Here is a 12,199-nt window from a genome sequence, read left to right on the forward strand (position 1 = left end):
TACTTTCCAAGATGATGTGGAAATATCCAGTTGGGTGGTGAATGTTGCTGTGACATGTGGGAGGCTGAGAACGAGCAGCACAGGTACTGTCTGCTGATACTAATGTGGAGGGCCAGAATGAGTGCGGCCATTGCCCCCTTATGAAGCGTGTGATGGGCTTATGGCCCCCACAGGTGTAACGCAGACTAATCAGCCTGACCATGATAATGAGCAGAACATTTTAATTTTCCCAGAGTTCAGCACGTTCTTATTCCTGGCAGTCCCGCTAATATCTGCAAACAAAGCCTAAGTAGATTCAGCTCAAATGGTTCATATAAACACAAGGAACTACAAGGGTTAATCAAAACTATTTTATTAAGTCCCTATCTCTCCCCCTCGGCCCCAGGTAACAAATCACTAATGTTATAAAGAGGTCCTGACTGGTCACTTCTGTAGGCTCTGGATGTTCTGCTGCCACTAAACATATCGGCCAACGCTTTAATCGCTGATCTGCTGCAGAGACTTCAGGTCGGGTGAAACCTGCAAATAAATAGTCAAACATCAACCTTAGTCTTTGATCACACGGACATCAAAAATGGTGCCATATGTAACGCTTTTCTATCAGAATAGTCAATGTTAGGGCCCTTATGCTTTGATATGGGTTTTGTTCTTTTTTTTTTGCAAGCCTTTTCTATAACTTTCAGTTTTCTCTTAGCTAGTGGATGGAGAATAGCTGCTATGGTGTTTCCCATACACAGCGTACACAGACATGAGGGATTTCTGCTCTTCTGTCTCTATCTAGCACATATCCAGAAGCAGCAGAATTATTGTGAATATTATACAGCATCACTGAGCAGTGTAACTGTGACTGCAGCTCTGGACTGATATAAAACGCTTACCAGAAAGCAGTATCAAGTTGGACATTATGCAGAAGTACTCTGAATACAGCTATGTGGTGAACACTTACTAGGAAGGTAAAAGTATGGAGGACATTAAGCAGCAGGACCGAGCAGTGTAGCTGTGAATCCAGCTCTAGGGTGAGAAAACACTTACTAGAAGGCCAAAGCCCAGGTCTGTATGCCTCTCCACCTCTCTATCTTTTTCCCTCCCTTTCTACTTTAATAGTCAGGTGTCACCTGATCACTCGGGGAGGAGAAGTAGAAGTGACTCTTAGGTGGAAAAAGAAGCAGATTACTTTGAAAATGTAGATCACAACACTTTTCTTCATTATTCGCTTGTAAGATTGATGTATGCAACATTTATTGACAGAGCAGTGACGGTGGGGCCGCAGATGCTGACATATTGTACCATCTGCGCTGAAGGTTAGAAATAGTTCGTCGTATTGTCCACTACTCACCGCAAAGTCGCAGCCTGTACATTTCTTGATATCGTCTACAGTAAGCCCTTCAGCGATTTCTATCAGCGTCAGTCCGTTCTTTCTGTCCACATCAAAGACGGCCTAATGCACACGGAGGAGTAAAGAGCTGGGATCAGCCGAAAATCATAGCGTGGTATAAATATGGTGGCACAGGAACGGTGGCAGCCATGATGAGGCCCCTGGTCCAAGTGGTAAATACCCTCATCATTCTGACTACTGGGATGAAGAGAGGAGGAATACCCAACCCAAGCCAAATCGGCACACTGACCTGATATGTGGCCATGAGGCTGGCAGTGGGGTCCATTGCAGCTAATTTAAGGGTATGTGCACAATGACTTTTTGCAGCTGCTGGATCCCTGGCCGTCACCGTGATGCACCGAGCCAGAGATAAATGAGCAGTGGCCCAGGGCGGGATGGGCTGGTACGGCCACCAGGCTGGCATTGATTATACCCCCTTCCCCCGCAGGCAGCAGGACAGCGACGCATTTCACCTTCTCAGTAATGATCCGGTCCACGCACTGTTTCCCAGTCAGCGGCAGGTTGCACCGTTCCAGGATTTTGTGCGTTCCTCCCTATGATGAAGAAAGAGCGCATGTTAGCGTACATACTATACCGCTCTGCACGCGGTAAAATCAAATTTCATCCAGTGTGGCAGGAAATTTTTGCAGTTGGGTTCCATTAAAAATGTTGCATTGCTTGTCTTTTACAGGCTCTTAAGTTTTTCTGCACAATCTATGTGGACTGTGGTCATCAATCATCTTAGAGGAGCTCAGAAAAAGTCAGAAAAGAGTTAGGGTATGTGCACACGTTGCGGATTCTGCTGCGGATTTTTCCGCAGCGGATTTGGATAATCTGCAGTGCAAAACCACTGCGGTTTTCACTGCGGATTTCATCGCAGTTTCTTCTGCGGATTCCTCTGCGGGTTTTCAACTGCACTTTCCTATTGGTGCTTGTTGAAAACTGCTGCGGAATCCGCAGAAAGAATTGACATGCTGCGGAAAATAATCCGCTGCGTTTCCGCGTGGATTTTTCCGCAGCATGTGCACAGCGGTTTTTTTTTCCCATAGGTTTACATGGAACTGTAAAATTTGGGAAAACTGCTGCGGATCCGCAGCGTCAAATCCGCTGCGGATCCGCAGCAAAATCCGCAGCGTGTGCACATACCCTTAAACTCTCCTGGGTGGTTCTTCTTCAAGTCACCTTTGATACAGAGGCATATCTCCCTTGTATAGTTCACAACTGTCCTTCAAGCCATCATCCACAGGTCAGGGGGAGGTGGGATGAGTTTAACGTTCATTGTTGGAGTATTTCATCAATTTGCATAGATCGTCCTTCTCGGTTTTGCAGGTCAACAAACTAGCTGGCCTGGTACAATGTTTAATCAACGTATTAATAAACATCTATTGTTCAGTTACCCTATGTCCCTGTCCCTCGAAGATAGCAGACAATGAGTTGCAGCAAACAACAACTGAGAAGTCAGCATCCAGGCTCGTACAAACAATAGTCTATGTCTTGACCAACCAATGAAAAACTCAAATTCAAAAGTCAACATAAAGATAATAGCGTATGTCTCCTTGCCTGCTGAAAATAGACGTCTAGATAATTAAGATTAAATGCTGTGTCATCACACAGGGCTATAATGACCCAGCAGCTGTGCATGCAGCTCATGACCAGGAGTCATTCTCATCACCTGGGAGCAATCAATTAAGTCTCTTTGTCAATGACAGCAAGCAGACATCTTGAAGACAGCAAAGCTGAAATATGATACAATTTTCTCACGTACTTTGATTTCAAGATCTCTGTTTGCTTTGTCATCTGCTGGCCTTGTAAAATACTTCTCAGATTTCAAGATCTCTGCTTATTGCCAATAAATAGGAATCATCAATGTTCCTATCCTGTTCGTGTGCTGGATGCACAGCTGCACAACTCATTAAAGTAACAGCCAAATTATCAAAGCTGTGTCTTGTAACGAGCTGTGCAGCTGTGCATCCAGGACATGACCAGGACGGATCTATAACAACTGGAAGTAAACAGGGTTTTTTATTGAATGAATGCAAGCAGAGATCTTGATCGCTTTCTTGCCATTATCATGATCTCTGCTTATGGTCATTGAATACGGACCTTCATGGATTACATTGGATATAAGTCAATCCTGGTCATAACATGCACACACGGATGCTGATGTGAATTGTGCTGCCGATTTACCACATCAATTGAGAGGGCGAAATCTGAATCTTCTGCGAGGCAATGAACAAGAGTTTCTGCAGCATCTGCGGCTGTGTAATGAGCTGTGCACATGACCAGTGCAGATTTATAAACACTGGAACTAAACAACGATTTTAATGAATGACTACAATCAGATTTTGATCACATTCTGGTCTTTTTCAAGACCTCTGCTTGTGGTCATTGAATATGAACCTTCATTATTCACTTCCATTGGATATTAATCGGCCCTGGTCATATCATGGACGCACAGGTGCTTAAGTAAGTTGTGCTGCAAAAATACCCGAAGGCCATGTGCACACTGGGGTTTTCAAGCAGATAAGGAGCTAAAACTCTCCACATCCAACTTCAAATATGAAATATGCTCTGAAAACACCTCTGGCTATATACAGGGCCGTGCACCTGTGGCCTGTGTATAGGGCCGTGAACATGTGGCCTGTGTACAGGGCCGTGCACCTGTGGTATGAAAATTGCCATACACCAGTGGTTATGTAAAGGGCCATACACCTGTGGTCATGTACAGGGCCATATACCCGTGGCTATGTAAAGGGCCATACACCTGTGGCTATGAAAATTGCCATACACCAGTGGTTATGTAAATGGCCATACACCTGTGGTTATGTAAAAGGCCATACACCTGTGGCTATGTAAAGGGCCATACACCTGTGGCTATGTACAGGGCCCCACACCTGTGGCTATGTACAGGGCCGCACACCTGTGGCTATGTACAGGGCCGCACACCTATGGCTATGTAAAGGGCCATACACCAGTGGTTATGTAAAAGGCCATACACCTGTGGCTATGTACAGGGCCGCACACCTGTGGATATGTAAAGGGTTATGTGTGTTATGTAAAGGGCCATACACCTGTGTGTACAGCACCTGACCAAGACAGATTTCAATTTCCTGAAAGTCAATAATAAAGGTTCTGTCTCATTGATAGCATAAATCTTGAGAATAGATATTGGTAATGTTTAATGGAGAACTGCAGAATTTCTTATTACCGTATAAGAAAATTTGCTGAATGTGAAATATTCCAGTAAGGAGCAGAGAGAAATTCTGCCGCACTGATCGGGGGATGAGAAAGTTACTGGAAACTTTATATAAAACTTTTTCCTGGGTAAATGTTTATCTGGCAAATCACATGTGGCGATCAGGAGCAGGACAGGGGTCTATAGAGACGGCTGGCAGTGCCATCCCTGCACATGATGAGAGTTACACCTGTGATCCAGGTGTCGCTCCAGGTTTATAAGGAATCACCTGAAGACAAAAAACACCCTCTGTGCACGCGGCAGACGACTCCATCCTGCCAGGCGCTGTCACATATTGCCCTAAACTCGATTATAGCGAGCGGAGAAACAAGACAGGCATCCGGAAAATGAGCCGTTTCCATAGAAACAGCCGAAGCTCTGCCTAAACAACACATCCATCTCCGTTCAGCTAGTCGAGTCCTGTCCATTAAATGCAGAAAACATTCACATTTCTGCCATAACCCGGCCTCATCTCCCTCCGAATCTTAATTTTTTAAGCTGGATCGATTGATTGCAGATCGTAGAGGTGGTGCCGGTCAGCCATTATTAGGGCTCATTGCGATCTGCATGGAAACCTGGCAATAAGTGCTCAGTATTCCTGCAGCGCCTCCGTGGGGGAAAGAGAGTATTACACAGTGTCTATTCATATCAATGATTGTGTGTGTAACACAGGACAGGACGGGACTCCAGAGGGTGAGACAATCTATGTATCCGCTCTGACCTAGTGATCAGAAGCCTGAACACAGGACCCCCCTTTAATAAATACCTAATATTATGTATGAAAATGGCAGGACAATCCGTTTATACATGGTGTGGAGACACAGCATTGTAACTTAATTAACCAGACGTCTATTTTTAGCAAACCAAGAAGAATAGACTGTTATCTATATGTTGATTTTTGAATTTATGCGTTTCTTTCTGGTTGTTCAAGAAAACAGACTTTTGCTTGTGTAAGTCTGCAATATTGACTTGTAAGTTGACATTTGATGTAACATTGTACTCATATCCTTGATGACTAGTGAGGTTTACTGATATGCTAATTACGCATTGTGAAGAAACCAGATTATACCTTAATTACCCAGACGACTATGTTTAGCAAACCAAGAAGAATTGACTTTTTATCGGTATGTTGGCTTTTGGATTTAAGTGTTGATTTCTGGTTGGTCAAGAAACTAATTTTTGTTTGTGTAAGCCTGGAATATTGACTGGTAAGCTGATATTTGAAATAACATAGTGTGCTCTTATCCTTGATGAATTGTGAGGTCACTGATATGGTAATTATACATTGTCTAGCCCAGATAGTTTGTCGATTTTTAAAACAGAGGAGGAAAATCTATACAAATAGATTACATAAACAAGGCAACTTGGTCATCACCATTGTTCCTTTTATCTTGATACTGGACTGAAGGGTAAATCTCAAAATAGGTTACATGCCTCTGTATAAAGAGACTCAGAGACAGATAGACGGAGAGAGAGACAGCCAGACATTCTGCCAAAACACCCAAAGGATGAGAAACAGGACTGCAGCCAATTCATCATGGCTCCATCACGAGGGACAAAGATCTATCATTCTACAGGAAACAACCTGGCTCCATGGAGATCATTGGGTATGGAAGGTGGTAACTCTCGTGTAAACTGGCCTTGTACCTTGTATGGACTCAATAGACTGTCATCTTACTACACCTGTCGTTACCTCCTCTCTGTGTGTGCACCACAGGTGGGGTAGCCGACCCTGGGAGCTCTGACGTAACATCTACCATTATCCCCGTGGGTCAGCAGAAGGGTGAGACTCTGTAATGTGCACCATCTTGGGGAATTTTGCTGGGACTGTTCTATGTGTTATCTGCCTGTTTTGTGGGTCAATAAAGCATTGCCACACTATTTTACCCTCACCCTGTGTTGTCTGAGTAGCGTTATGCCCACGTTAACGTGAGAGCGGGCGTTGGGTGGGACGATCCCTGGTCCATGAGATTCCGGCTAGCGGACTGGTGCGCCCGCCGACCCCCCGTGTCTCAACACGTATTGTCCATGCCAGCCAGTTTGTTGGCATCAGCATTATCTGTAAATACTGAATGAAGGACACTTGTTAAATATAAAAAGAGGTGATATGCATATGCCTCTGTAAGAGACAGAGGGAGCCAGAGATTCAGCCAAGACATCCAGACATCCAAAGAACCAGAGTCAGGATAGGAGACACGACATCATGGCTCCATCACGAGGGACACAGATTTGTCATTCTACAGGATGCCCGGTTAGGGGACCTTGGCCCTGGCTGGAAGAATACAGATCTGTTCCATTGACCACTGCTAAACCATGGATACGTTTGTGAAACCCAGGTTGGGTCCATCCGGTCACCTGAAACCTACGGATATATTTGGAGAAAACAGGTTGGGACCATCCGGTCACTTGGCACCTATGGATACGTTTGGGAAAAACCAGGTTGGGACCATCCGGTCACCTGGCACCATGGATACATTTGGGGAAACCAGGTTGGGACCGTCCGGTCACCTGGCCATGTACCTCAATGGACTGTCATCTTCCTACGCTTGTCGTTACCTACTCTGTGTGCGTACCACAGGTGGGGTAGTCGGCCCTAGAAGATGAAGCCAGGTTGTGACCCTCCTGTCAACTGGCCTTGTATCTGAATGAACTGTCATCTTCCTACACTTGTCATTACCTCTCTGTGTGTGTGCCACAGGTGTGGTAGACAACACTGGAAGCTCGGAAGTAAGAGCTGCTCTCATCCCGGTGAGTCAGTGGAAGGGTGAGACTCTGTAATGTGCACCATCTTGGGTACTGTGCTGGGACTGTTCTATGTGTTATCTGCCTGTTTTGTGGATCAATACAGTATTGCCACACTGTTTTACCCTCACCCTCTGTTGTCTGAGTAGTGTTATGCTCCCTTTAAAAAGAGAGCGGATGTTCGGTGGGATGATCCCTGGTCCATGCTGTTTCGGCTAGCGGACAGGGGCACCCGCCGACCCCCCCGTGTCTCTACACATAGGTGGGGTTATAGATAGAATAATATCTGCTATAAAGAGATGTCTCACCTTGGCGGAGTGCTCCATAGTCACAACTACTTTTGTTCCAAAGCTGGAGACCAAGTCCATGGCGCCACCCATTCCTTTCACCATTTTACCCTAAAAGGAGAAAAAAAATAGATATATTTTTTATTATTTCAATTACATCATAAACAACTTTAATCTATAGGAGGGAATATTAAGAATTCTTTAGGCTTGGGGACCATTTCAGTTTTGCAAATCATACTGCTTTAATAAGGTTAAAATGCAAAAAAAAATGGAGCAGCACACTGAATAATTGAGTCTTGTAAAATAAAAAAAAAAGCTCAGTACTGTTGTGTCATGTTCTTCATGCTTCTCGCTCGTTGCTTATCTTAGGGTGCTTTCACATTGCATTCAGGCAGCCGTTCTTTGGCACCGTTGGGGCTTGCATCTTAACTGCCCGCAAAACAAGGATTGTGCGTATGCACCGATGGCCATAGACTGTAACGGTGTTGACAGAGCGAACACGTGCGCTGTCGTGCATCACATTCGGGAGTGTACGCATACAGGAGACTGACACCCCAATACAATCTACTACGTCTGAGTGTCCGCCTCCAGTAGACGTACCTGTTTGAAAATAATTGCTCTGTCGGCACCGTTATAGTCTATGGCCCCATTGGTGCATATGCCCAAATCCCATTTTGAGGGAGGTTTGAACACAAGCCCTGGTGGGGTCAACGAAGGGGTGCGGGAACGCAATGTGAAAGCACCCCTAGTGATGGGCGAGGATAAGGTGTTATCACCTTATATCAGTATATATCAGTATATATCAGTATATCAGTGATATTGTGTTATATTCTCCATACTTCTGTTGCTGTCTTTTGGTTTATTTCACCACAGTGCTGGATTGACAGCTACATTGCTAAGTACTGTTGTGTTATGTTCTGCATTGTTCTGCTGCTCTTCAGTGGTTTATCTCACACCTAGTGCTGGCTTCACAGCTGCACTGCTCAGTACTGTTATATAATGTCCTCCATGCTACTGCTGCATGTGCTACATAGAGACAGATGAACACGTATTTGGGAGACATTATAGCATCTGAAAATTTAGATAACGTCTGCAGAGGAAACTGGTGAAAAATATAGGATAGAAGTCATATAGAAGTACAAACTGCAGATTATTCTGAACAGACATCTGAACTGACAGGTGCATGTTAAGCCAATGGTATTTGTCCGGATTCTTTATATTTCAAAACTGCCGTTCCTTCATACGCTGCACGATATATCAGCAGGTATATTCTGCACAGTCATCAACACATGTGTAACCTGTGCAGTAGACAATGCTGCTAACACAATCCCAGGCCGGGTAACGCGCCTTGTCTACAGGTCAATCACAAAGATATCTCATAAAATAGAGAACATAATCCTGGGGTGATCAGAGGGTCAGATAGGCCGGCACCGTGCAGTGATCGCTGCCAGGACCAGTCATCGCAGCAGGGATTTTACACAAGAGTAATCAGAAACACCAGCAAAGTCATGTCACTGCCAAGGTAATGTGTGCAGAATACCGAGAAGACAATGCCCCAAAGGCCCAAGATCACATTCTCCTACAAGACAGCACACTGCAAGACACGTAGAGGAGGAGTACGGAGAAGAAGCAGCACGGAGGAAGGGCACGGAAGAGCATGGAGGAGAAACATCACCACCATAAGGAGGAACACGGAAGAAGAGCATGGAGGAGAAACATCGCCACCAAAAGGAAAAACACGGAATAAGAGCATGGAGGAGAAACATTACCACGAAAAGGAGGAGCACGGACTCAGGATCAGTAATGTAATGTATGTACACAGTGAATGCACCAGCAGAATAGTGAGCGCAGCTCTGGGGTATAATACAGGATGTAACTCAGGATCAGTAATGTAATGTATGTACACAGTGAATGCACCAGCAGAATAGTGAGCGCAGCTCTGGGGTATAATACAGGATGTAACTCAGGATCAGTAATGTAATGTATGTACACAGTGACTGCACCAGCAGAATAGTGAGTGCAGCTCTGGAGTATAATGCAGGGTGTAACTCAGGATCAGTAATGCAATGTATGTACACAGTGACTACACCAGCAGAATAGTGAGTGCTGCTCTGGGGTATAATACAGGAGGTAACTCAGGATCAGTAATGTAATGTATGTACAAAGTGACTTCACCAGCAGAATAGTGAGTGCAGCTCTGGAGTATAATACAGGGTGGAACTCAGGATCAGTAGAGGATAAGTAATGTAATGTATGTGCACAGTGACTGCACCAGCAGAATAGTGAGTGCAGCTCTGGAGTATAATACAGGATGTAACTCAGGATCAGTAATGTAATGTATGTAGACAGTGACTGCACCAGCAGAATAGTGAGTGCAGCTCTGGAGTATAATACAGGATGTAACTCAGGATCAGTAATGTAATGTATGTAGACAGTGACTGCACCAGCAGAATAGTGAGTGCAGCTCTGGAGTATAATACAGGATGCAACTCAGGATCAGTAATGTAATGTATGTGCACAGTGACTACACCAGCAGAATAATGAGTGCAGCTCTGGAGCATAATTGATATTCAAAGATTAATGTAAAAGAAACGTTGCATTCCCTATGCAGCAATTCTACACTGGTGGGCATGCCCTTTACATGTCAGTACATTTTTGACTACCAGAACAGTAACCATGCATCGTTCCGCTCCATTACACTACACTGAATTCACACTTCATGAGTCCCACACTACAGATACATCACTAGTGATCAGTGAGGACCCTAATAGGTCACACTCCGCCTATAAGAGCGACAGCGGGGTCCTTCACAATGTACATAGATTTTCGGTTGACAAGGTCTGAATGTCGCCACATAATGATGAATCCAAGCTGGGAGAACCTGAGAGCTAAGACATTTAGTCCATTTCTCTCTATTCTATATGTCTTGCCTTTTTTACACTGTTGCTATGCAACTGTCCCCCCTCCTAATTTCCCCTATGCGAGATCCATCAGACGGCACGACACAATGCCGCGCGGAATGACAATTATTTGCTTCCAGTGACCTGGCAATCATGGATCCTTTACTGCCTGCACCCAGTGAGCACAGGCCTGACAAACCGCACAAGAACAGAAAAAACAGGCAGCACACGGAGCAGCTTCAGAGCCGGAATCCAGAGCTGGAATCAAAATTCTGCATATGTCTGAGATCAAACCTTCTAATATAATTTCTGAGGTTCTCCATTCATTTCAATCACGCTAAGGTGCAATACGCTGCTGTCACGGTTCACACCGTGCTGCCAACAATATGTCACGGATCCCAACCATATGTCAGGGATCCCGGGGAGGATACCTTTATCGTCCCCACTATTCACACCAATTTGTGACGAACCGGGGTTGTTTGGTTTGGTGAAGGGGATTTATCTACATCCCACTTCCGGTTTGGAACTTGCAGCTCTCTGGCGCCCCCTTTACCCTAAGGTCAGGTTAAGTACTGCACCTAGGGTAATTAGTGGCCAGAAAGGCTGCCTGCTATGTACTGGCTATTGAGCCCGCTGCAGAGAGGGCGATATAACTACACCCACACAGGCGGGAACAATAATTATCAACGCCGCCGTCGCTACAAAGATTCCCAAACACACAGAACAAAGTATGCTGCCACCAGCTCCGATTTACTAAGGATTAACGGGTCCGGAGCCAACCCAAATCAGTAACATAATTCACTTCAGAGGAAGCGACAGTTCGTTTATAGAGCAGGGAGAGACAAGCTAGTAAATTACATATTTCACTCCATAAAAAGGTAGGCAGTGTTTACAAAGTATAAAAGATATTATAAAGAAGACAAAATCATGTGTAGAATACAAATTACACATAAAACGGGATTCAATTTGAAAAGAACACTTGCAAGTCTTTATGTCATGGTATCATCTTGGCTCGCCTGTGGCTTAGGAGGATAAAAACATCTAGATGCATAGTACATATGTAGAGAGCAGCTGGACCCCGGACACAAGACGCTGCTGGAATGCTGTCTCACTAAGATATTCTTAGCCCAAAACCCAGGCACTCCCCCTGTGGTGACATCACTTAGAGGCTGACACCTCCCCTTTACTTAGGATATGAAAACTATTTTTTTAATATATAACTTGCTGTGTGAACCTTGCATAAATATGACACCATGCTCATGATGTTCCCCAAGTCAGGGGCGTTCTTTTAAGTGTGAACACGGAGTAATTACAAGCTGCTAGCGCTTTCAGTGGGTGATAGATCTAACGATGGACATTCGGAATATATAATTCTTATCTCTCTAGCCCAAATAGGTACCACTATATATAACTTTAATAGAACAAAGAAACTCAGGGCTGCCACACCAGTTTTGGCTGGTATTAGATGGGAGGAGGGAATGAGTAGTTTTCCCAGAGCCTGGTATTTGCAGCTAAAAGCAATAAAACTTTTTCTGGGAGGGGGAAATGAGGGGTTTAGGATTCACACACACAGCAGGCAGAGTGAGAAGAGGGGGGGTCGGAATGGCCCGCAGCGTGTGTCTACTCAGCTTTAAGGAACGTAGCAGAGCTCAGTGTGCGT

At 44.8% G+C, this 12,199-nt stretch overlaps 1 protein-coding gene across 2 annotated transcripts in view; it reads right to left on the reverse strand.

Annotated features, from left to right (window-relative positions):
* Positions 1 to 335: 335 nt before the first annotated feature.
* The window catches only part of OXCT1 (3-oxoacid CoA-transferase 1), a 71,094-nt gene continuing 59,230 nt past the window's right edge, over positions 336 to 12,199 (reverse strand). For both annotated transcript variants that reach the window (XM_077281414.1, XM_077281415.1), the window contains 4 exons: positions 7,661 to 7,750; positions 1,849 to 1,929; positions 1,337 to 1,438; positions 336 to 519 (listed from right to left, as the gene is read on the reverse strand). In XM_077281414.1, the coding sequence (XP_077137529.1) occupies positions 478 to 519; positions 1,337 to 1,438; positions 1,849 to 1,929; positions 7,661 to 7,750 (315 nt within the window). In that variant the 3' untranslated portion in view covers positions 336 to 477. The remainder of the gene's footprint in view (positions 520 to 1,336; positions 1,439 to 1,848; positions 1,930 to 7,660; positions 7,751 to 12,199) is intronic.

The sequence above is a fragment of the Ranitomeya variabilis genome, chromosome 1 (genome assembly GCF_051348905.1).
Source record: "Ranitomeya variabilis isolate aRanVar5 chromosome 1, aRanVar5.hap1, whole genome shotgun sequence".
In the NCBI taxonomy this organism is placed as follows: domain Eukaryota; kingdom Metazoa; phylum Chordata; class Amphibia; order Anura; family Dendrobatidae; genus Ranitomeya; species Ranitomeya variabilis.